Below are 26,828 nucleotides of genomic sequence, written 5' to 3' on the forward strand. Positions count from 1 at the left end.
TTCATGCATCAAAGCTGATTTATGAGTGCATACATTCACTTTTCATATATTCACATCAAAGAAGGAAGGTTGGTAAATCTGACTCGTGTCATGTTCAGATTCATTGAATGTGTCTTTGTATGGTCTTGCTCTGACTGTGTAGCTTGTAACAACCTTGAGAGAAAAATGGACTTAATAAATATTGACTTGTTAAACATGAGATCAATGTGAACACCACTAAGGGTGTTAGTACATTTGCCATCATTTTTCATTGCCATTACCATGCATCTTTTAAAAAATTTATATATATATATATATATATATATATATATATATATATATATATATATATATATATATATATATATATATATAAATTAGTTAACACACAGGAGAAATGTTTATGTTGCTGATTTAGCTTATTCCAATTTAACTTCCCCAGTGTGATTACTATACTCTAAACGATACTCCAGAAGGTGTGCTAGTACACTATAATAATGATTTTTGCTTTAGCAGCAATTACTTTAAACTTAAAAGTTAAAAACTTAAACTATTCTATTATTCTGACGTGTCAAGATGTTTTTGGTAACACTTTAATTGAAAGGAGTGCTCATAACACTGTCATGAAAACTTTACAATCATAATATGGCATGTCATAAATGAGATCATATATTCAGTCACCAAAATCTTTAGACGAAAGATTGATGTGACTATTTTCAATTACATAAGGTACCTTTTACAGCATCGATAATGTAAATTTTTTTTAATCTAGTTAACAACTAAACAAAAGTAAATATTCTATTTGACTGAGGTGAAGTTGGTTTTATGTTCACAATGGTTCATTTTTGAACAATGACAACCTGTGACATGCTCCTTACAGTATATTGTTTACCATGCTACTCTGAATATTCGGTCTGAAATATGTAAGTATGGCTTAGTAATAAGAATAATTCCTGCACCCTGCCGGCCAACCACTAAGCATTCAGTAGTTGCTTTAGGAAAGAGCGTGTGAGAGACCAGGCAATTCTTGTGAGAGATTGTGAGAGACCAGCAATCCTTCCATGCATGAAATATTGCACATTATGACAAGTCTTTCAGATGAGACGTTAAACTGAGATCCTGACTCTCTATGGTCATTAAAAATCCCATGACAATTCTCGTAAAGAGTAAGGGTGTAACCCTAGTGTCCTGGCCAAATTATTTTGGCGCCGTTGTCCTATGGCTGCCGTCACATCATTCAAGTGGATGCTGCACACTGGTGGTAGAGTGGGGAGACCCCCCTCATAATTGTGAATGGCTTTGGGTGTATGGCCATACATGATACATGCGCTATATAAATATACATTACATTACATTACATTACATTAGAAGATTTGCTTGCTACAAAACTTAAAGCGTACTACATATAATATAGTTTTTGTTCGCAATTGTAGTATTTTAAAGTACTGTAAGGTTTTCTAACTGGTGAATGACACGATCTAGTGGGTTGTCTACTGTCATCTTTAAGGTGCACGCCTTCATGTTTTAGAAGGCATGGCTTTGGACGACAGGGGAGGGACTGTGTTTTAAAGATATTATGCTAACCAGTTAGCATTTTGTTTGAGATGTCTTTGTCGTGGCAATTTAAATTAACCAAGACAACACAACCATGTTTAATTATCATGAGGCCATTACAACAGTGTTATACATTTTAGAACACCATTGTTAATGTTTTTCTTGACCTCAACTACAAATTGAGTTTGTCATAAAATGTTATTAAATATGAATGACATTCATTCATTCATTTTCTTTTCGGCTTAGTCCCTTTATTAATCCGGCGTTGCCACAGCGGAATGAACCGCCAACTTATCCACCACATATTATACGCAGCGGATGCCCTTCCAGCTGCAACCCATCTCTGGGAAACATCCATACACACTCATACACTACGGACAACTTAGCCTACCCAAATTACCTGTACCGCATGTCTTTGGACTGTGGGGGAACCTATAGCACCCAGAGGAAACCCACACGAACGCTGGGAGAACATGCAATCTCCACACAGGACTGAAACTGACCCAGCCGAGGCTCAAACCAGTGACCTTCTTGCTTTGAGGCAACAGCACTACCCACTGCTCCACTGTGTTGCCTATGAATGGTACTATTATACAATTATTTGATGAGTATTGACATATGTAAAGAGAAATTTGAATGTTGAATTCAGTTTGTTCTACTGAAAGAAATGCTCGTATGAGGAAACCATATTGAAATGCACGATTTTTAAGGTTTTATACATTAATCAACATTTGAACAGGATTAAAAAAATGTTTATAAATGTTATTCTAAGACAAGATTGTTCAAAATTATGACAACTATAGAACACCCAATCTTGTCTTAATATGTGAAGTGAGACGCAGAGAATGGTCAGGCAATCACAGTCAACACAGGGGCAAACAGATGTATACAGGGAATCCAGAGATGTGGTCAAAACACAGGCGAATGGTAAAAAGGCAGGCAGCATACAATGTAAAAAACAAAACAAGGGTCAAAAACACGGCAAAGAAAGGCAAGGGAAATGCAACGTAATGTTCACAGTGACAGTTTAACAAGACTCAACAATGTGTGTGTGTTTGAGAGGTGTAAAAATAGTCTGTATAATTAGTCCTAAACAGCTTCAGCTGTGTCTGCAATCATAAGGGATCTAGGCCAGGTGTGTGAGTGAAGTGCATGACTGGAACTTGTAGTCCATATACTGGTGGATTTGTAGTCCTTTAGCGATCTGTGTGTTTACCAGCAATCTACAAGGATAAGATCACTGGTGATTGTGACATGGGATAATATTTGTAAACTTTTTGATCCTGTTCAAAATTATGAAAAAATACAGTAGTCAACATTGGAACAGGAACAGAAAACTTATTTTACTAACTTATTTTACTTACTTATCTTACTCTCTATATATTATCCTAAGGCAAGATTGGGTGTTGTTCAATAGTTTTAGGACAACTTTAATCAAATGTTTTTGAACCACTTTAAATATTATCTGCTGCGTTTTGTCATAATTTTGAAAAATCAATCTACTGATTTATCATTTAAAACTTTACACTTTCAAGCTTTTTATGAATTTATTAAACTCTTAGAAAAAAATAATTCCACTTTTTATCATGGTTTTATGCAAGTACATTTTCATTATGGTTTCAAATTCTTGAAATCACAGCATATTTGCCAATCTGTAAACATCGTTAACCCCCATAAAAAATCACCATGGCAAATAAACGGATATTTCCTGTGGGAAAATTCTATTAAACGTCCCCATTTAAATTTCTTGTACACATTTCCCATGAGTCAGTTTACTGAACATGCCTTTTCAACCAATCAGAATATATTCTCCTTGTTACATTACACCAAAAGTCAAACAGTCAGTCCTGTGGGGTCAGAGACAGGATAGAGGGATCTCGTCACACAGTGCTGCCATGTCTCTCATGCAGTAACTCAAGGCTGCGTCTATTGCCTTCCATGGTGATTATCACTGCATTACAGGTACTGATGCAGAACAAAAGCTATTGTACTATTGTAGAACGTCTCTCAGTGTTTGTTAGAGAATTACAGCTCCTACACAATTCAAAAGGAGTCATCAATTACACACACACACCAATACTAAAGAATGATTTATAGTCTGGATTGGTCTGATGTGCCTTTTTATGGTGCCTTTTACAGTGGTAAACACCATGTATGGATAATGTAACTTATGTGTAATTTTGTCCTTGTATCACATGTAGAAACACTAGAATTCTCTGAATCTTAAGACATACTCAGGAATTGTACTTTACTAAGTAGTTTTAAAATGTTTGTACTTACTCTTTTACTTAAATACATTTTTGGTGCTGTATACTTTTACTTTATTATTTTACTTCAACCTGCAGTCGCTACGATATGTTAGAATAATCAGTCCTGTGTTTCCAGTCCAATCAAATCATGAACTAAAAAATCACAGCAAACAGACTTCAAGACACAGATGCTTTAACCATGATGCCAACTGCTTGCAGCAACAGAAGTGTTAACAAATCACAGCTAGATTTTTGACACTTAGGTTACACAGATTTCACTAAAGATGTACATGCATCACTCTGCTTTCTGCTGACTTATACTTATAACAACAAATAATATGACTTGCACTTAGAAACACTCTTAAAAAGAAAACTTCATTTTATATTTTGGTGGAATACTTTACACCATGTAACACTCACTACTCCCTACTTTTGAGCATGAAAGGGCTACTTTTTTTTACTTTTTCCATATTTCAAGAAGTATTTAGAACACATATTCTTACTTGTCTTGCACTCAATGTTTTGGCAAGTAATAATAGTACTTTTACTTGAATACTCCTTCCAGAAGTGCTGTTTGAAGATGTTGACACCACCTATAACAATAGTGGCATTTAGATGAACATTAGATTAAATGTTTTGCAGAAAAGAAAAAAAAACTGTTAAAAATCTCTGTATTTTATCCCTCATGACAAGCCACACCATTGAGCACTTTGTACAGTATAATAATTTGAGCAAACAGCCAGGGCTCATTGTATACTTACAACCAGGTCAAAGTTAGCCATGCACATGACCACAGGTTTGATATGGCTTAAAATCATATTATGTCACTGTATCGTATGCCACAGATTTTGCAAATATCTAGTGTCATGAAATTGTTATTTTTAGTCATCAGCTGATGGATTCACACATATGTATCCCCACAATCGAGTTCACCATGATTATGGTGTTTAGTGCCTCTAATACCTGTTTGACATGCATAACATGCATTCTTTTATCCATTATGGTTAAAACTGATGACTACTATGTCAAAGGGTGAAAAGTGTTGTCTAGCAACATAGAATGATAAAATATAGGAGGCGTGAAAATAAAGAGTGAAAAAAGGTGTTGTAAAGTTAAACTGACATGAGGGTGCTTATACTACAAATCTCCAGCTTTTAACAGTTTTTAACAAAGGGGGGTTGTAAATAGCACAATTTTAGTCAAATATAATGACTGGGACTTAAATTTAAGTCTTAGGGTGCTTTCACACCTGTGAATCGATTCAGTTGTTCCGAAACAGAGATTAGAATTGTTACATTGTTGCTCTTTGCTCTTGGAGCGGTTCGCTTTCACACTGCAAAGTTTCTAATCGGACCAAAAGAGCTAAAACAAGTCACGTGCAAGTAAACTCTCCTCACATTGGTCAGAGTGTCAGGGTTTATTTTGCAGCGTCCCGCTCAGCTGTCAGGAGAGGTGGTGGTTTGGTGGTGATTGACAGGGTGCGCGCGCGTGACGTGTCTGATGAGAGACACGGTGGGGAGGGGTGAGAAGGGTGCGCAATGATGTTTATTTGAGGACTGGGAGAGAGACACGAGATTACCGGGAGATCATCACTCGTTTGCCGGCATCCGGAGACTCGCGAAACTTCCCGCCCTACTCATAATTCTCTCTTCATATAGCCGTAAGCCTATTACATATCCATAAAACACTGTGATATAACCGCGCCTGGATCGGATCGCATTCTCACTGCAATCAAACCGCTCCAGGGTTCGTTTCAATCGAGCCGAGACCACCTCATTCAAGCGATCTCGGAGCGATTACTTTGGCGCGGAACAGAGCGCGATTGCCCTGTTCACATATGCCAATCGAACCGCGCTAACTGGGCAAACGAGACACGTTCCGAAACAAAATTGTAGGTGTGAAAGCATCCTTATATTAAAAGACTTATATAATATTATAATATATTATGACAAAAGTCTTGTCATCAATCCCAGTTGTAGGTGAAACAAATGACTTCTAGTTGATCATTTGGAAAAGTGTCAGAAGGTAGATTTTTTCATTGAATCTTCTGTTGAACTGCATCCTTATCATCACAAATATTGCAGAAGACCTATTCGAACCTGCATGGACCCAAGATACTCACAGAAATCAGTTAAGTTTGGTGAAGGAAAAATCATGGTTTGTGGTTACATTCAGTATGGGGCGTGCAAAAGATCTGCAGAGTGGATGGCAAAAGCCTGAGATATCAAGGCATTTGTGCTGCACATTACACTGCAAACCACAGGAGAAGACAAACTCTTCAGCAGGATGGCGCTCCTCATACTTCAGCCTCCACGTCAAAGTTCCTAAAAGCAAAGAAGGTCAATGTTCTCCAGGATTGGTCAGCCCAGTCACCAGACATGAACATTATTGAGCATGTCTGGGGTAAGATGGAGGAAGCATTGAAGATGAATCCAAAAAAGCTTGATGAACTTTGGGAGTCCTGCAAGAACACTTTTATCTTTGCCATTCCAGATTACTGAATTAATTAATTCATTAATTAAGTTATTTGAATCATTACTGAGATGTGTGGATGCAGTCTCCCAAGCTCATAGGAGCCATACACAATATTAATTCTTTTTTAAATTCTATACTGTACATAATTTCTGTTAGGTGTCAAGATTTTTGTCTAAGCAAAGTCAGACCTTACTGTCCTAACTATATAATTATAAATTAAGGCATGATCATATTTAATTTTGATAAAATAAGACTAATCTAGAGGTCTTTGCCATTCATATAAGTCACTTCTGATACCAAATGATCAACTAGAAAGTTATCAAGTTATCATTTGTTGTGCCTAAAACATGTATGGCGACAAGACTTTTGTCAGGTAGTGGAAATTGTAGTTCAAATATTTACCAGTTAAAGCGAACCTGTCAGGAAACTTTGAACTGTTTTAACTACTAAAAATAAGCTGCAAACAACCTTTGGTTTAGGCTGATTTTGTTTGAAATGTCTTCAGACTAGTTACTGCTTTGATTTCGCTTGAGAAATTTAAGTGGTTTAATGCTGCAAGCCAGTGCTCATATGTGAGTGCCAAAACGTTTTCTGAGTGCAGTATGTCCCCAAAAACCATTTGGAAGAAGAAAAAAAACACACACACAAAAAAGAAAAACTGGGACAACATTGAGGTCGTTGGCCTGTGTAGTAATTGTTCTGTGATTCGTGGGGGCTGCAAAAATTGGATTTCAGAAATTAAATGTGCTGTGATGCTGCTTGTTCACGTTAAATTTTTCTCAGTTATCACACTTAGTCCTGAAGAAGAGCAAGAGGGCGAGAAACTGAGATCCAATTTGAAGCTTAGTTGACTATTACAGAGCAATAAAACAGATGCAATATCTTCTACTGAGAAGAAAAAAATGAGCCTTTTATGGAAACAATTTCATGGAAACATATTCCGCTGGATGTGGTTTCCATAGACACCACAGAGTACTGTGTTTCAAGACACACTGTAATGTCATAGAGCTTCTTGTTTTAATGAGCAACTTTGGCAAATAGTCTCAATCATAATTTTTTTACTGTTCAACTAATCAGTATTGATTCAATTCTCACAGTTAAAGTGTAAAGATCTAAGAATGAGTGTGTGAAATTCATGCTGCTTTTATTGATCAGAAATACAATGCTTCTGGTGATAAGAGGTGGAAGAAGCATGAAGATTTGGGTTTAGAGAATGTTGACAGGTAATACTTTGACTAGAAAAAGAGGGATTTTTATTTCTTTTTTCCCCATAAATCTCATTTCCTAAAATTTAGTAACAGTAGTATTCACCTTGACAGGGACTCTTTTTTTCACAGAGAACTTTAGGTAAGGCTGAGAATACTATACAGGATAAGAGAGTCATATTCCAGATATAAGAGAGTAATTCCAGATCAGAAGCTTCAATTAGGACTTTAGCAGTCAAGCAGAGGTCAACTGGTTTTAAAGGGAATTAAATGCACCACAGACTATTGCATGCCCAGAGTGAAGCATAGGGGTTGGTCAGTGATAGTTTATATATATATATATATATATATATATATATATATATATATATATATATATATATATATATATATATATGTGTATGTGTGTGTGTGTGTGTGTGTGTGTGTGTGTGTATGTATGTATCTCAGTTTCTCAGAGCAAACAAACCACAATTGTTTGCTATTAGATATTTACATACTAGAAAACAGTTCTCAGAATGACACTTCATGATGTGCGAGAATCCAGAATTTTGATTCATTAGAGCAGCTTTTCTCTTTCTCCCACTGTTTCCTTTTGCTTGGTCTACTTACAGTTTGTGTTGTTGCTTGATTTGATGCAAGATTTTCAGGGTCTTTTCCACCTACTCTTCTCCGCACGTTCTGTTGTTTGGTGGGATGTGCTGTGCCCATGTGAGAGCATGTGCAGGTGTCTGTGGTTTCTGAGTGTAATTGCTGCATAAACGTTTCAGAATGTAAATGTTCAGTGAACCACGTCGATGTCCTTCAAAAGATTCCCTGAATCAGCACATCACACACAGAACTTTAAATAGGTGGTCACACTTCAGATAACACAACAATTATTGTTTCTAGGGTTCAAGGGCTTATATAATAATAATAATAATAATAATAATAATAATAATAATAATAAATATAATAATAATAATAATAATAGGAAGAAGAAGAAGAATTAGAAAACCAAATGTGAATAAAATGTCCCTCTTATGTAGCTATACTCCACTTTCCTCCAATAAAGAAAACACTGCCTTATTAGTTTTGCCACAGGATCATTGTTGCTGATTAGGTAAACAAACAAACAAACAAACAAATAAACAAATAAACAAACAAACCAAACAAAGAAAAACAGACCTATGTTTTTATGCTGGTACAGTGTTCCCAGAGATACCACTTGTTGTTTATTTTGCTTATATAGCTTTGGTATAAGAAACTATAGAATGTGGGTGTTTCCAGCACTGATGGTTGGACTCTCAGTGCTGGTTTGTGCACGAAGAGCATAAACAATGCTGTGCAAAAAAAATTGGCAGTTTATTCTGATGTGGTGACCCCTGATAAAAAATGGAAAATGAGTGATATGTAACTATTTAAACCTAAAATTACACACTTCACCTTTAAAAGGCTTGGATGTAATTTTAATCACCTCACTGGTCACTGATACAATAAGCTAAAACAGATCTTTTAACAGCTTTCAAATGAGCTTTTGTTGTTTGCAGTCTTACCACAAAAAAGAGTGTTGAGCACTTGTGTGCACAGGTGCACAAATCATTATGCTTTACAGTAGCGAAGAGAGACCGCGATAAGCTGAAAAAGAAAGAGAGGCAGGCAGATAAAGGGAGAGTGTGCGAGAGAGAGAAAGAGAGAGAGAGAGAGAGAGAGAGAGAGTGCTTTAAACAGACGTGGACGCTTGCCTGCTGCTCATTCCCCCTGAGCTGTAGGGCAGATGAAGCATCACTGCTGAGCTCACCAAAAAACAGATCTAAAGAGAGCAGAGAGTCAACAGAGAAAGAAAAAAAGCAGGGCAGAAGCTCATTAGTAACAAATGATCATCAGCTGGAGGAAGTGAGTGAATGCATGTGTGTGTGTGCTTAAGACAGTGGAAGACCTCAGATGAGAGAAGTGTCAGCAGAGCTGTGGATTTATGCTGTCCAGTCTTGACGTCCATCCCTCCCTCCTCCTTTCCTCCTCCTCTCCTTCCCCCCTTCAGCAGGCGGGCTTTTTGTGGCTGACCATGCGAGGATCCTCTCAGTGCTGCGGGAATCTCCTCTCCACCTCCTCTGGATAGTTCTGCAGCTCTCGTTTTGTGGCTCATTGATCCGGGTGCAGTTTTGACAGTTGTCTTTTCCCAAGGGAACGTCTTGGACAAGGAGCCACACAACTTTCGGACTGTGTAGACGTCTCCTTTTTCTTTTGCGCTTAATAATTGATGGTGTTCCTCCACTGCTGCTTCAAAGGTATCCACAGGACAGGATCAAAGCGGAAAGTTGGGACTGTGACCCCCACATGATCCCTCAGTGTGTCCTCTTTGTGTTGTACACTGCATCTCCTTCATCCTCCTAATTCAGAATGCAGGTTTCAATCGCTTGCACGGACCACAATCTGAAGGGTCGGAATGGGGATCACGGGAAAACTAATGCCACCAGTCCCAATGTGGTGAATGCAGCACGGGCAAAGTTCCGTACAGTTGCCATCATCGCTCGGAGCTTTGGCTCTTTCACCCCACGCCATCACATCTCCCTTAAAGAGTCCACCGGCAAGCTCACTGGCATGAAGTACCGGTACGTCTCTCCCTCTCTCTTTCTCTGCTTTCTTAACCACTTTCCTTCTTTTCCAAGTCTTCCTTTTGCAGATTTCCCTCACCTGTGGCTCTTTCTCTTGCTGGAATGGTTTGGATCTTCTTAAAGTCTTTTGGAAAATCAGTAGTTAATGTGTAAATGTTTACTATGATGCTTTGTTTGAATTATATTGATTTAGAAGATATATCTTTCACTCGCCAGTACATACACAATGTTCCTGCTCTTAGATCAGAGTGAGTTTGACCCACTCTTGATCTCTTTGCTCTGTTCCATCTTCCATGTTAACCATCTGAGTTTCTCAGAGCAAACAAACCGCAATTGTTTGCTATTAGATATTTACACTCTGGGAAACACAGTTCTCAGAATGACACTTCATAATGTGCGAGAATCCAGAATTTTGATTCATTAGGGCATTGTCTTTTCTCTTTCTCCAACTGTTTCCTTTTGCTTGGTCTACTTACAGTTTGTGTTGTTGCTTGATTTGATGGAAGATTTTCAGGGTATTTTCCACCTACTCTTCTCCACACATTCTGCTTTCTGGTGGGATGTGCTGTGCCCATGTGAGAGTATGTGCAGGTGTTTGTGGTTTCTGAGTGTAATTGCTGCATAAACGTTTCAGAATGTAAATGTTCAGTGAACCACATCGGTGTCTTTCAATGGATTCCCTGAATCAGCACATCACACACAGAACTTTAAATAGGTGGTCACGCTTCAGATAACGCAAAGATAATTGTTTCTAGGTTTCTTATAATAATAATAATAATAATAATAATAAGAAGAAGAAGAAGAAGAAGAAGAAGAAAACAAATATTAATAAAATGTTCCCCTCATGTAGCTATACTCCACTTTCCTGCAACATAGAAAACAATGCATGATTAGTCTTGCTGTTTAGATCTATTGGTCTGATCTCAGAAAAAAGCACAGAAACTGCATTAAAGTGTACTTCATTTTGTATGCTTACCTTTTCGTGCATACTGTATAAATGAACAGCTTTTGTAAGTACTGTATTTTTAATTTAATAATATTATTTGTGAAGGACACATACTTTTTTGTGACAACAATAAAATACACTGTTTTTGCATATTGTTCTGATACTTAAATCTGTGTCAAGTTCATGGTACATGGACCCTTGTGTACAGAATTAGTGTACTTTAGTAGTAAAACAAAGGATACTTTGAGCTTAAAGGTTTCACTACTACTTAATTACTATTGCATATTACTACTCTCCATGGCACCAGAAGATTTTAGGATTAAAAAAAGGTATACTGTTGTCCGTTTATTGCAGTAGATGAGACTCTGAATGTGCAATTTTTGTAACAAATCTTATGTATCTATCTTTGTTTCTTAAAGTTAATGTGATTTCACAGATCAGAGTTCACTAGACATACTCATTCTTATGGATGTAAATATAAATGAAAGGGGCTTTTCAAGTAAAACAGGATGTAGAAAGAGTTTGAATGTGGTGTATATGCTGTGATTTTATCCATTGGGAAGTGATTTGTAATGTGAGAAGTGACTAGAGGATGGACAGAACAGAATTTATGAGAGTAAAACTAATTGGACTTCTAGCAGGTCATTACATTTTGATGACTTTTTACCCAGGATAAGATCTATATTGTCTTTCAGAGAGAAGAGAAACCACAATATGAGTATTTTTCATTTTATTACAAAATGTCCCTATGCACATAATACTACTTTATCACTATATACTCTGGTTGTTGTTGTTTTTTGTGAGTACAATTGTCGGTAATGACTAATGAGTACGAAGTGCATGTGTGTGTGGTGAGTTTAGTGATGTGTATCTGACCATGCAGGCTGTAATGGCTTCTCATTTTGCTCTTTGTTTTGATCCTCTGCAGTAGCTCCCCTGTGATTTCTGACTTCAGGCTAGTCCTGTCATTTCTAGAGATGGATATTTTAGTCATTCTGGCTACTCGAGTACTACTTAACAGATAAATCTAATTTCTTTTAGGGTTTTAGAATCCATTTGTGCCGTTTTATTCTGTGTATGCATCTTGGTGTTTTTAAGGATCTCAACCCAAGTTTTTAACCTTATGTGTCAGGTTGAAAAGAATTATTTTAGAATGAAAGAACTGCTCTCCCTACCCCTGTGTACTCTTCCATTTGGTTACATGCCATGTAGCTGTTTGAAAGGAAGAACACGTCCTGTGTGTTGCCCTCTAATCCTGTCCAGACAGCGCGTTGAGTTACTTCTTCTCTGAACTGAGGTCACAGTGTAACGCAAACTGCTTGTTGATAAATCAAACTATAAGGTACCATGTAAAATGACAATGTAAATCAAGTTGGTATAGTATTTTTACTCATTTCATTATGTGTGAAATCATTTTAAAAAATTGCTTTTTATTAATCTTTAATTACTTTCAATTATATGATTGATACTTAGCAACCTGATTGTGCGAGACAGGAGACAGGGGTGGCTGAAGCATTGACCACGGTGAAACACCTGGCTGTAGCTTGGAGTCAGTATGGTGAATTGGCATTCGGATGAGCTACACTACGGGCTGAGCAGTGCTAACTAAGCTGACAGAACCCGAACGAGCAGCATCACCAGAACGATCACTGACACACCCGTAGTGGGGCAGCTTCCGGATAAGGATTGCTTCCCCGGAAAGCAGCACATCTTGAGGAAGAGCTGAAAAAAAGAGGTTGGCTCTTACCTTTCACTCAGGATCCTGTGGAGAGTCTAGATGTGCTAGAGAAAAGAGCCCATTCTTTGAACCCTTGAAGCCTGTGGCAAAGTGCACCAAAGCTGCGAGCAGGAGGGCAGTGTGCCCCATGCTGGCAGCGTTTGAGCCTTTGGACCTGGAGAGAGGAGAAACCATTGTTTCTTGCGTACCATTGACTGCATGTGGTGCGCTGCATTCATCTTGCAATGGGAATTCCCATCCTTTCATGGGGAAAGAACAGTCGTACTACTCTCTGGGCTAGCCTCAGGGTCACTTTGCGGTCTGATTACCGGAATTAATGATGACCTGGGATGGGAGTGTGTCGACTTCTTGCAGGGGCTTGGTGTAACCACTAGCCAGTGGACGAGGTTGTGGAGGGTGGAGCAGATGTTGGAGCCATTGGAAGGATGCTCTCAGTGAGGAGCAGCCGGCGCAGATGAGGCCGGTCGGGGAGCAGTCTTCCAAGCCCAGCAGAAGTTGACATGCCCCAGGACATACTCCTGGGTAAAGTCCCTACCAGTGTTGCTGAATAGGTCTGCCTGGGATATGGGCGCACCAAGAAATCGAAATCTTTATTGGCTTGGCTCTTATCTACCAGGGTAAGACAAGGATGGCATTTCCAGAGTACTGTGTGGGCAACTTCCTTCCCAGGGCAAAGGCGGCTGACTTGAAGGTCATATAGTCAGCCACCGTGCAGAGCTTATGCATAAGCCTGGGGAAGAACTGCCCTTGTGCAGCCTGGTCAGCACTTGTGGTGGTTCTGTAGTGTAGGGCAGAAGCAGCATGGCTCACAGCGCTGTGAGCTCTAGCTGTGAGAGACACAGATAACCCACCCGCCTTGGACGGGTGTCTCAGCTTACCACCACCTGAGGAATAGTTTCGTTCAGTCTTCGTTGATACAAAGACACTGATGTGATATTGCTCATATATATTCTGACTGATAGACTGATAGTTTGATTTTAAAAAAAAAATCAATAAACATTACAACCTTACAATGTATCATATAGTAACATAACACAATGTATTGTATTATACAATGCATAATAATTGTATTAACATAACCTAATGCAACTTGACATTTTGTTTATTTATTTCCATGTTATATAATGTCAGTTCAATTTAATCATCATTGTTTCTATAGTGCTTTTTACAATGCAGATTGTGTCAAAGCAGCTTTACATGGATGAAGAAAATAAAATAAAAAGCTATGCTGTTTCAAATTGTGGAACATTCCAGAAGATCAGGCATGCATGAGACTAGTCTACAATGCTGGTGAAGTTCTAGTTAAATTAGAACTGCTTCAGTTCAGTTTAATGTACAGAAATACAAATATGCAAAGCTTAATAAAATCATTAAAACAAACAAACAAACAAACAAACAAACAAACAAAAATGGTAAGTTGTATTACATAAGAATTTTATGTTAATATATTTGATTTTTTTTCTGCCACAGTTTTACTCAACAATTCTTTAAGTGAGTTCACTCAAAAAGCCCTCTACAATCCATATTGACTATCCATTTACACATTATATTTACATTTACTCATTCATTTATTTTATTTTCGGCTTAGTCCCTTTATTAATATGGGGTCGCCACAGTGGAATGAACCGCCTACATTTAAACAATAATCAAAATTCTTAATGGTTGTTTTTTTTATACTGTGAAGTCCTGTTTGTAACCTGGCTCCTGAAAAAGCATCAGTAAAAACTACTTCACCGTTTCTCATATCAAATGTTAATCTTTTCTACTATAATCGATCAGTAGTGAATGAACACCTATCTCTCTCTCTCCTTTTCTTTCTTTCTCTCTCTTCTCGGTCTGCTTTGATAGTGATCTCTGTGTCGTTGACAGCATGTCAGGACAGCATTAAAAGTGCAGGAGAGCGTACTGATGCAACATACAGTGTATGAGTGAGGAGCAGATAGAAGAGTATTGGGTTTCTAAAAAGTTATACTTATAGCTCTGCATGTCCATCATGACTTCATTGTACAGCTCTGACAGCGAGCTGCCTGGGCAGTAGCTTTCTATTACTGCTCTCATTACACACACTCATACATGCTCATCCATGATAAACATCGGAAACCAATAGGCTTCATTGTGTCTTTATGTTTAGTGCTGGAATAGAAACCCTGGAGACCTATTAGTAGGCTCAGATGGAATCTGCACTCACAGAAATCTACAGAATCCCACTATTTTTTATAGCCATCATGAGTCTATTTATTTATTTATTTATGTAAATGTATGCACATATATTGTCACCTCAAAATTATAAGGTTCTATCTGACATTTTTGTCCAAATTGAGTAATTGACATATTCTTATTAAATGACAACTTATTTACATTTTGGGCTGTTTGTTATAAGCTGTTTACATTTTAAGACTTTTTATTTAAAAGACAAATGTTACACTCATACTGTTTGCTATATGGATTGCAAAAACTTTGAAGCTCAATATCTCAAAATCATTCCGAACGCAGATAGAACCTTATAATTCCAAGGTGATAATCTATATTTATTCATTTTTTATTTGAATTTTAGTAAATTTATTGAATAATATATAAATGTTTATATCATTATGTACAAAACAGTTTGTCTTTCAGTGGATGTTTTATGAGAGACTACTTTGTTTTTTTTTTTAAACTGGATTTTTTTTCCAATTGGATATATATTTCAAAACTTACAGGTACAATTTTTTTCTAATTCATTTCATATGTCAAGTTTTTAGCCTTTTTTTTACACTCTCAAAATAAATTTGTGCAAATCTGCAGATTTCTGTGCAGATACAACATTCTACAAAGAAAAAGCAAAATGTCTGTCTGGCCCTACTTAGATAAGGTAATTTTTCTCTTCACAGCAACTGCTTTTATCAATTCATCACCAAGTTCCTTTATAAACTGCTGCTTATGACACAAAATAAATACTGTATTTGCACAGTTCTGTGATACTACAGTAAAACAAGTACTAAACCTCCTCTGAGTCAAGTACAGCTTGGTTAGCAGGATCGGTTTGATGTCTGTATGGTAGCCAATTTGGAACTGAACATGAAGAATGAGAGGAAGCAGTCAATCGTAACCAATAATCCTTTGGAAACCACTTACAAGTCACCAAACACAAAGCTCTAATAGGTTTTGAGGGAACAATAGCACCTTTGAAATAGATCCAGTAATGCAGCATGAATGGAGAACAGGAAACGCAGATAGAGAGAGTCCTCGTCCATTCTCTATTTGATTTGCCCCGGAGGAAACAAAGATGTGGGGGTAGTAAATAAATAGAAAAAATAACCCTGGTTTTTCTAGGGTGAATATTTCATTTGTCATGGCTGACCTTTGAGGGATTTGTAGAGAGGGAATGAAGAGAAGATCTCAAAGCAGGAAAGGTCAACAGTGTAGAGATTGAATCAAAAGTTTCTGAAGTAAATGCCTTTAAAATGTTAAATAAGAATGGATGGGTCTTTGGTTATCATAGCTGGTTCTCTTTTGAATCAGTGAAGTTGATTGAATTTTTTCAAATATTGTCACAGTTATTGTCACATCAGAGTGATGTTTAAGAGCAAGGATTTTTATTTATTTCTTTTAGTTTTGTATGAATAAAAAACAAATAAAGCATCTTACCTTGTTGTTTTAACCCCCATTTAATTAGGCAAATTAATGATGAATAATCTTTTAATGAGTTATAGGTGTGTTTGAAAATAAACCAGTCAGAGTCCCATCTCCCATTCCCTTTAAGAGCCAGTTGCGTCGCACCATGGTGCATTTGCTATTTACATGGTGACTTGGTAAGTGGAAAAACTGAGTGTTTGACTAGCAAGAAAACAGTTAAACAAAGCATCTGCAGCGTGAGAATGAGAGATATGCCTTCTCATTATCTACTTTCACTCTCATGGATAGGGAAACCTTGTACGCACAGACATCAATTATTCTATAAATAATTAATTTCATTTCAAAGATTTGTTTCAAAACTATTTCTCGTCCCACTTTATACTAAGTGTCCTTAACTACTATGTACTTACATAAAAAATAAATACAATGTACTTACTGTGTTTATAATGTATTTGAGAACGCTTGTTGTGCTTTTGAGTTGGGATAGTGTTTGGGTTATTGACAGCTTTGGTGGCATGGGTAGGTTTAAGGGTGGGTTAAGGTGTAAGGGATGGTCAACAGTGTATTTTCAAATGTAATAACAAAAGTTAATTACATATGTAATTACATACATGTATTTAATCAAGCATAAGTACACAGTAAATACATGTATTTACACAATAAGTAACACATTGTAACAAACTATTAATTCCTGTGTAAGTACATATTAGTTAGGGCACTTAATATAAAGTGGGACCCTATTTCTAACTCCAATCCTAATTTCCAGCAAACAAATAAATGAACAATAATAACAAAGTGTGGTCAAAAAACTTTTTATCCAAATGCACATGCTGTGCCCCATATGGTCTGAAGCCTGACAGGTGGGCAAATCTAAACTTGTTTTTAATAAAACAAATATAAATATAGAATATAATAAATAATACTGCTAATAATAATAACATTATACAAAATCAAATTGTTACAAATAAACTGAAAAAGCCCCCGAGATGAAGAAGGCATGAAAGCATGGTTTTATATCAGCCCAGGCTCATTGTGGAAACGTAGTCCTGCGGACGTTTCTGGAGACCGCGGAATACGTCCCGGCGGGTACGTACGGCTGCAGTTTTTGTTTTTGCGAATCCGCGAGAGGCCGCTGTTGTGTGATTTTTTTTCTCATTTTGAACGTCTCTCTTCGCTGTCCGACTGACCGGATGATTGACTGCACGACCGGCCAATTGGCTGACCGCCCTCCTCTTTCCCTGAACCCAACCAATTTTACCGATTGACCCGCCCGCCCGCTCGCTTCCCTAAACCCGAGCAACAGTTTTCGGATTTCACCGCGTTCTCACCCTGTTATGAAACTCGTTCACTTAATTTTTGGGATTCTGTTTTTGTCTTACCTGATTGCTGGAACTGCTCTTCCCCAGACTCGAAACCGATCGCCGTGGTCAACTCCTCCTCTCTGCATCTCGAGCCTGCCGACGTTTCATGGTGAGCTGAGTGGACAAACGGGTTGCCGCGGGAAAGCCCTCCACAAGGAGGTAAGCGGTCAGCCGGCAAGCGCGAAAGGGAACAGCGTCACACCGCCCCGCAGCGTTCGCTTGAAAAAAATAAATGCAGCTGTACGTACCTTCCGGGACGTATTCCGCTGTCTCCAGAAACGTCCACGGGACTACGTTTTCAGAATGAGCTTGGGTTGTTTTATATTTATGTAGGCTATAGAAATTAATGTTTTGTAATATTTTAATCCTTTATATTTGTATCCTATATATATCCTTATTATATCCTATATATATATATATATATATATATATATATATATATATATATATATCCTTTATATTTTAATTCTTTTTCATATGTAAAGATATTTGCGTATTGCTCTACATCTTGTTTGTATTAAGCAGTGTGTAAGCGAGGCGCACAACTAACGTGCTCTGAGCAGGACAATAGACCGGCTTTGTTCTGGTCTACTGAAAAATCTATTATAGTTTCTCAAAATAGCAACGCGCCAGCAATACACCTCAACACACCTAGACACAGAGTTAGAAACAACACAGGACGCAAAACAACAACAGTGAACAAGGCAAGGATCAAAACATGCAGGACAAATAGTGAAAACCACGTTTCCATGTTTTACAGGGAAAAACAAGACTCAGCAAAGAGTCTGTGAATGAGGTGTCTTTATAGTCCTAGTGATGAGTGCATCATGAGTAGGGTTGGGTACCGAAACCAATTATAGCACCGGTACCTTGGTAACCGGTATGTACCGGTATTAAATCAGCGTATGAATTTCGGTGCCTAATTTCGGTGCTGCGGCAAAAAAGGCACATGTGTTGTGTCACAGCATCGCTCCCTCTGTTTTCGCGGGCACTTGCTCTCTGTGACGGTGCTGCACGCATCAGTTCCCCGCATTCGTCAGAAGTTGACGCCCAAATTGACACAGGTAATAAAAAGATTAAACTTCAGTCATGTTCATGTTGTGAAACACTATCAAAATGTCCACTGTGGATGATACTGTTATTATAGGAAGTCCTCGGCTATGCAGAGACTATTATTAATCAGAAATCTAGTGTAACGTTACATAGTTTTACGTTTGGAAATGCAGTCTTGAATTACTTGGTCGGCAAGTACCAATGGAGAGGCAAGACATTGATCAAATGTAGTTTTCAGTCACGCTCATGTAAGTCATATTCAACTCATTTAGTTTTGCCTTCATTAATTTTTGATTTTCGTCTTCAACACAGAATTTATTTGCAGAACGTTATTAAACGAAATAGTTTAACTAACTAACTTCTAATATCTACTGTTTTATCTTCCCCATGGTGATAGTCAGTGCAGAACATTTAACTAGTTATTTTGCAAGACAGTTGTATCCAGACAAAGTATCTTTAAGTGTTTTATAGTTTTTTATTAAGAATGAAGTGTAATTTTGACTTAATAAGTTAACTACGAAAGTTAAAATAATTAGTCAAATGATTTTGTAACTGATTTGTTGTGTAAATCAAAAATATATACAGTAAATATTTCTTAAGGAGGCTAATAATACTGACCTTATTTTTATTTAAAGTAAAAACGGCTTTTATTCTCAAAAATAAACAATAAGAAATAGGACTTATTATGACTCCAGAATAATACTTTTTTTCTAAGAAACAGTAAAAATTTTCAGAATCATTATTTTAAATGAATGGGAGGGCAAAATAAATTGACTTCAACTGTAGGCCTGTAAATTTTACAGGTGCAACAATGCGCCTTGATGTACTTGAATGTTAGAAATTAGGGTTGGGCATCTATGCTATAATGCCGATCCGATACGCATCTCGATACAAAGTATACGATCCGATAAATTAGCGATACATTTGTGACATATTGCGATGCAATACGATACGATTCACACCCATATCACAATACAATGCGATAATTCAGCACTAACTAATAAGATCAAGTTTATGAGATTATGTGAAAGAGGATGCTGTGCCATTGAATGAGTTTGATTATTTATTAACCAAGTAAAACCAAGACTTTTTACAAACTGGCTTTTCTCTCAGAGCCCTAGTGTCGGTTTACAGTAGAGGGCCATTTTAGAACATATGGCACATCTTATTTAAGTATTTCCAAGATAAACAGAATGTATAAGTGCAATATATATTAAAAAAATATAATAAAATAATAAATAAAGAATGTTTACTATTGCACAACAAGAATTGTGATTTAACTTTTCAACTATGAAAATAAGTTTTACAAACATATATTTTGCCACTGAATATTCAAAACGTAACACCGTAAACTAGCAGTATTATGCTGCTTTGAAACATCCCTGTCACTGTAAACAACAGGCTAATAAAATAAAATTAAATTAAAATTAAATTAAATTCCATAAAGTAAACAGGAGGACACCTTGTGGCATTTTTGAATAGTATACATTGGTCAGTCACTTTCAGTTAAAGGTTTTTCTTCAGAAATATTAACTGATCAACCTGAGCTTTAACTATGTCTCCAGCTGTGCTGAAAACTTTTTCAGCTGGTACGCTTGTTGCTGGGATGGACAGATATCTTTTTGCTAAAGCTGATAGTAGTGGAAGATCTACTTGCAGTCTCCACCACTGCAACACATCCCCATCCAAACCTAAAGTGTCCCTCTCCCTATATTTTAATATTTCATCCTTAGCTTTCTCCCTGATGGTTTTTGCTGGTGGTCTTGCACTCAGGAAATCTCCAAACATCTGGTCCATGGCAGTCTTTTTCTTCGGAGGGGCATCATCTACAGAAGAGGGCAGAGGAGAGGCTTATCACTTCTGCTAAAAATATTCCTTTAATTTACGATCTGAAAATTACTTCACTGTATTGCATCTTCACTACATACTTCTGTACATTTGTTGCATTTTCTCCATTTAAACCAACCTGTCTTGTCTTCTTTGGAAGGGCTTTTGTGGCTTTCTGTTTCAGCTGTCTGGTCCTCTTCCAATGTGCCTGCTTTCTGGTCTTCATTCGGTATTGTGACATTGACCTCTTCCTTAAAAATACATAAACATGGAATTTAATGCATATGCATATATTATTAGTTCTTAACTGCAATAATGATCTTACTTTAAATGTTCTTACCTCTCCATTCATCTGTACCACCTCGGTTGTTATCTTCATGAATACCATATCCTTGGCATCATTGTCATTCAAAAAAGCCAGATCTTTAAAACGTGGGTCAAGTGCTGAGGCACAGTTGAGAGTGCCTTTAAGATATGTATAACGGCCATCAAAGTCCTGCCTGAATCTGTCTTTCATGTGGGAAATAACCTCTAGATCACCCTCATCTGGTTGGAATTGTCTCTGCAGTTTGGCTTGGATTGGAGAGATAATGGAGATTGTGGGATTTTTTTCCTCACTAAGGAGTGTGGTTGCCATTTTCAGAGGTGACATTAATTTGATGATCTCTGGGATCAGTGTCATGTCATCTTCTGTCAAACTCGCCATAACCTCACGCCTCTTTATCTTCCTGGACAGCAGGGTGTTCAGTACAGCAGGCTGCTGCTCCCAGAAACGCTCCAACATGTCGAGGGTACTGTTCCATCTAGTGGAAACGTCATGGCTTGTGGTTGGGAAGGTGTAACTGTGTCTGTATTTCTCGCAGAAGGTCAGTTGCCTTGGGGCTTTTGTGGAAAAAGGAAACAAGCTTCCTAACTTTCACCACCAGCTCAGAGACACTGTCCACCTTAAAGGCTTTTTGAGATGCCAAGTTCAATGTGTGGGCAATGCATCTCACGTGTGGGTCCATCTTGGCACCAGCACCAGCCAGGATCATGTTTCTGGCGTTATCTGTGACTAACGCGGGACTCTTTTCTTCGATCTTCCACTCGCGGCACACATCCTGAAGTAAAACGGCCAAATTATTCCCTGTATGAGCCTCGTTAAATACTCTGGTCTGCAGAACGTGGTTTTTGAGAACCCACTCGTCATCTATGTAGTGTGCTGTGACAGTTACATATGATGCTGTAGCGCACGATGTCCAGCCGTCCACTGTAACCGCGACTCTTTGGGCTTTGTGCAGGGACTCCTCTATCTCTCTTCTTACTTTGTCGTACAGAGCAGGAATCTGTTTATCGGAGAATAGCTTTCGGTTTGGTATCTTATAACGAGGCTCCAAGACATGGAGGAGGTGTTTAAAACCTTCGTTCTCAGTGACACTATAAGGCAACGATAATATGCAATATCTTTGCATATAAACAATGCAATAGCATCCGTGATTGCCGTAGAGCGCGCGGAACTGTTAGCAAGCGGGGCATGGAAAAAACTCTCAATGCTTTTCTCACCACTTTTAGAGCTGTTAGCTACAGGTGAATCAGAGCAAGAAGCAGAGGATGCAGGAACACTGGAAGATGCTTCCACAGAATCCACAACAACACCGTGGCGCCGCTTCAAGTGAGAAATGAGATTCGTCGTACTGCCCGTGTATTTTACAGATGCGCGGCACATTTTGCAAATTGCATCTGTCTTGTCAAGTCGTCCATCTTTCTTGTAAAATCCATAATGTTGCCATACTTTAGATTTAAAACCCAGTGGGGAATAAATTGTCTCGGCGTCCGACATGTTTATTTTGCTTCTCGCGCTTTCTGAGGGCGCACCACTAGCTTAATCCGCACACCTGACCTGAGTTGTAGTGTAAGTGTAGTGTACACATCCGCAAATCCGTTGCTAAGGCATACTTTATGTAGGTCGATTAAATTATGCGCTAAAAACAGTTTGACAACACTTGTTAATAAATAAAAAATACATTCTATATTAAAAAGATAAGTTGTATCCTGGAAATATCGATGCATCTCGCAAAAACCGATGCATCTCGATTTGCTTTTAATATTTCATTCATCCTCTGCTGCTCTACCGATGCACTCGCATCGTGCACGCGCATGATCGCGTATCGATACATATCGGTTTATCTTCCCATCCCTATTAGAAATGTGTTTTCCTACACCAGTATAATGTTGTCAAATAAATGAACAAGGAAGATTATTTTGTTTTTATTTTTATATTTAATTTAATTATCTTGTTTATGAAGACTGCAGAGTAATGCATGAAAGCATCTGACTTCGAATAATGTTTTAAGTATTTTGTGATGTATGTGTTAAAATGTGCTCCTAATAGTGCGTGGCCCCTGCCCGCAATACAATAATAATAATTAATGCAATACAATATGAATTGATGGTTACTTTAAACTGTAATTATATTGTTCTATTAAAATTTTGTCAAATAAAATATTTTTGTAGAGGTATCCACCATCATTTTGTGGCTAAAAAGTATTGATTCAGGCACCGTTTTGGCACTGGTATTGTTTTAAAAGTATCGATTTAGCACCAGTATCCAAAAAAACCCAAACAATACCCAACCCTAATCATGAGCTTTCAGCGGTCTGTGTGTAATCAGTAGAAAACAGAAACTGGTTTATCCATTTGAATTATAGTTTGAGTATTTGATTTGTTATTTAATTATTACAGGATTTAAGAATAAATTTTACATTTATTTTTGGATAGTTTGAGCATTTGATTTATCATTGGGGTAGTTGTTTTGAAAGTTTGATTTATTATTTGATCTTTTTAGACATTTGAATTTGAATTTTGTTAAGAAAAAACTTCCATATATATACAGCCCATATGCACTTTTTTTTTTTTTTTTTTTGTAGAGCGACCTAGGTAAATGTGAGATGAAAATTGACATTAGAAGTCTTTCTGTAGCTGTGTCCCATCCCCCAAGAAAGATAAATTGCAAATCTATTTGAAAAGTATTTTCAAATTTTTTAGCATTATTGCAATAATATTTTGGTTTTGTTAATAATGATGACATTATTATAATTATTATTTGTGTTACTTTTATTTTGTTGTTGCTGTTTAGGTTAGAAAAACTGCAGTCTTTTTCAACGGAGGAGGTTTGAGATTAACTGAACTTAAATTAACAAGTTGGCTGAAGCTTTTTTTTTGGGGTGAACTTGAAAAGTTTTGCTCAAAAATCTAATCTAATCTAATGAAGAAAATACGGATTTAGGTGAAATAAATGTGTATAGTTGGACATACATTTTTACATATTTTTATAAAACCAACATAAAATAAGTAATTTGAACTTTTTTTAAGCTGGATTTTTTTACAGTGTAGCTACACTATGAACTAATGAGTTTTAACACATTCATTTATGTAAAATAATTTTCTAAATATTTCAGTGAGTTAAAGAAATTATCTAGTAAACAAAATATAGAATAGTTTGAGTTGCTACTAGGGCGAGGCAGTGGCGCAGTTGGTAGTGCTGTTGCCTCACAGCAAGAAGGTCGCTGGTTTGCTGGTTCGAATCTCAGCTCAGTTGGTGTTTCTGTGTGGAGTTTGCATGTTCTCCCTGCCTTCGTGTGGGTTTCCTCCGGGTGCTCCGGGTTACCCCACAGTCCAAAGACATGCGGTACAGGTGAATTGGGAAGGCTAAATTGTTCATAGTGTATGAGTGTGTGTGTTCCCAGAGATGGGTTGTGGCTGGAAGGGCATCAGCTGCGTAAAAACCTGCTGGATAAGTTGGCGGTTCACTCTGCTGTGGTGACCCCGGATTAATAAAGGGACTAAGCCGACAAAAAAATGAATGAGTTGCTACTACTTAACTTTTTACTCAGTTTATTATATTATTACAGTACTTTTAAAATATATTTTATTTATATTATAAACTATTTCTCTGATGTTCTTGGGAAGGATTTTCTGTCAGTCGAACACCCATTTGTATTTTATTAGATAGCAACCATAAGCACTAGCTGTTCCCCCTTTAAAGTATTTTTTATGCTATCCTCATAGATTTTTAATGCATAAAACTAACCCTAAACATAACCAGCATTTAAACACTAGCCATTTATTAAGTACATGCAATTATTAAATATTGCTCAGTAGGGAAATTAAACATTCCACTGGTTAAATTATTTTAAGGTCTCCTCATTGTCTTATTTGGCTGTAATTCGCAGTTTTCATGTAGTCAACATTATTTCATACTTCATTAAATCTCTGTCTCCCTCTGACTTTATGTACTGTATCACCATATAAATTTGGTGCAAACTGTTTGTCACCGGGGGCTTATTTTCTGCATGAGAGCTCCGAGATCACCTGACCTCTCACTGCAGCATCACGGAGGAAAATAAGAAGTGCCACGACAAGCACACATCCTCTCATCAGAGCCTGTCTGCTGATTAAATAATTGAATGCACCCTCACCCAGCACACAAAAGTGTGCAAACATAGTTTTACTTTAACCATGCCAGATAGTAGGATGTTGCTTAAAGATGCAGCAAAGACTAATTCCTCTCAAACTTCTCTAATACTTTGAGAAGTCAAAGATATTTTGCAGCATGACTCAGACTTTGATTCATTATATACATGACTGATGGCTGTAGCCTTTGAGAAAACCCTAATAGCATGTTCACACTCTGAGCCTGTCATATTTTGATGGTTGGTCAGGACCTGGCAGCATCATTCTTTGAATCAGTGGTTACTGCTTTGGCAAGATTTTTCACTCAACTTTATTACTTTATATATACCTCTCAACAATTGCCAGAGAAATTGATGGTTCATTCTGCTGTGATTAACCCTGATAATGCTGGGAATAAGCTAAAGGAAAGTGAGTGCTAACATTTGTGTTCTTATCTGTCTAACCTAATGCATTTGTGCTGTATAAAGTTATTTGTTCTGTAAGTAGTGATGCCAGTAATTTATGTCACCTTAGTTTGTGTTAAATTTATGCTACATTTGTTTACTTCAGATTTAATGTGATTCAAATGGTGTGGGACATTGGGAAATGGCGTGTAGCCAAACCCATGTCTGTCATGTGTTAATGTCTTAAACATTAACACATATTTAAATTACAGGTTAATGTTTACATTTTAAAAGATATAAAAAATATATGTCATTTTTCAAAATATTGGAAAACTGGTATAATATATATTCTGCATATGCCAGCACGATCACATGAGTAGCAGTGCGATGTGGCTATACATTGGCACTGGTGGGAGGCGTGTGTTGATGTTAATATTCTATTATATTTCTATTAATATTAAGAAAAGGCTCTGTACAAATTTGTGTTTTAAACCAGGCTCAAGTGTGAAAACAAAAGTGATCTAAATTACTCTTAGGCATGGTTATATAATTTGAGTCCCAAAGAGGGCATTATTTGCAGCTCAACTGTATTGATGTGCGCTGTCCTCAAGTTCTTGCTAGTAAAAAGAACTGGAGATAAATGGAAGATCCATAAGTGGGGGGGTGGGTGGTGGTCATTTGTTTACTGTCGTTTACGACGTGTTAATGAAGAACATCTTGTTGCTCGTGGCCTCCAGTGACCCTGCAGCTAAAACCTTAAATTAGCCTGGATAGTTTCCATGACAACATTTAGACTTTGAGACGTCTCACTTTGTAATTTTACTAGTTAGTGGCAAATAAAGATCTGTCATGTAGTGAAAGGTCATTCAAAACATTCAATTAACATTTATTAACCCTCATATTGATCCAAACCTGTAGGGCTATCTTTCTTTAGTTGAAAGGTTGAAGAAAACTGGTAACCACACAATTAGTTTTACCACTGACTTTTTTAAAAAAAGAAAAGAAAATACTAAAGCTACATCCAAAAATGGGAAGAGGTATGTCATCGCGTCATTAGTTCACCACTCTTCACCGAGTGCAAACACACATACACTGACACTGGAGCATTTTGAAGCTGCGAAGATCAGTCAATTCAACAGCGGATCGGTAAACACGACTAATCACTATCATTTCTGTTGAGCATTGGTGAACACAATGGCAAATCAGCTGTGTTTAAGAATGTGCTGAACTGTGTTTAAATGGCGGGAAATGGATCCTTTTTTTAGTTTTTTTTCTGTATCGAAATTCAGTATCGTGACAAGTCTAATATAGTGAATGAATCAGTTCATTAACTTGAGTTTGATACATGGCATCTAAAGATAAGATGATGAAAGATAACATTAGCTAACTAGTGCCAT

At 37.3% G+C, this 26,828-nt stretch overlaps 1 protein-coding gene across 14 annotated transcripts in view; it reads left to right on the forward strand.

Annotated features, from left to right (window-relative positions):
- The window catches only part of kcnab1a (potassium voltage-gated channel subfamily A regulatory beta subunit 1a), a 295,083-nt gene that overhangs the window by 102,287 nt on the left and 165,968 nt on the right, over positions 1-26,828 (forward strand). For 2 of the 14 annotated variants that reach the window (XR_012393671.1, XM_073929083.1), the window contains exon 1: positions 9,523-10,053. The exons of 11 other annotated variants lie outside the window; for them this stretch is intronic. Coding sequence is in view for 2 of the 3 variants with exons in the window: in XM_073929083.1 (XP_073785184.1) it covers positions 9,842-10,053 (212 nt within the window). In the remaining variant the exon portion in view is untranslated. 14 annotated transcript variants of the gene reach the window in all.

Source organism: Danio rerio, chromosome 18 (genome assembly GCF_049306965.1).
Source record: "Danio rerio strain Tuebingen ecotype United States chromosome 18, GRCz12tu, whole genome shotgun sequence".
NCBI classification, from domain to species: Eukaryota; Metazoa; Chordata; class Actinopteri; order Cypriniformes; family Danionidae; genus Danio; species Danio rerio.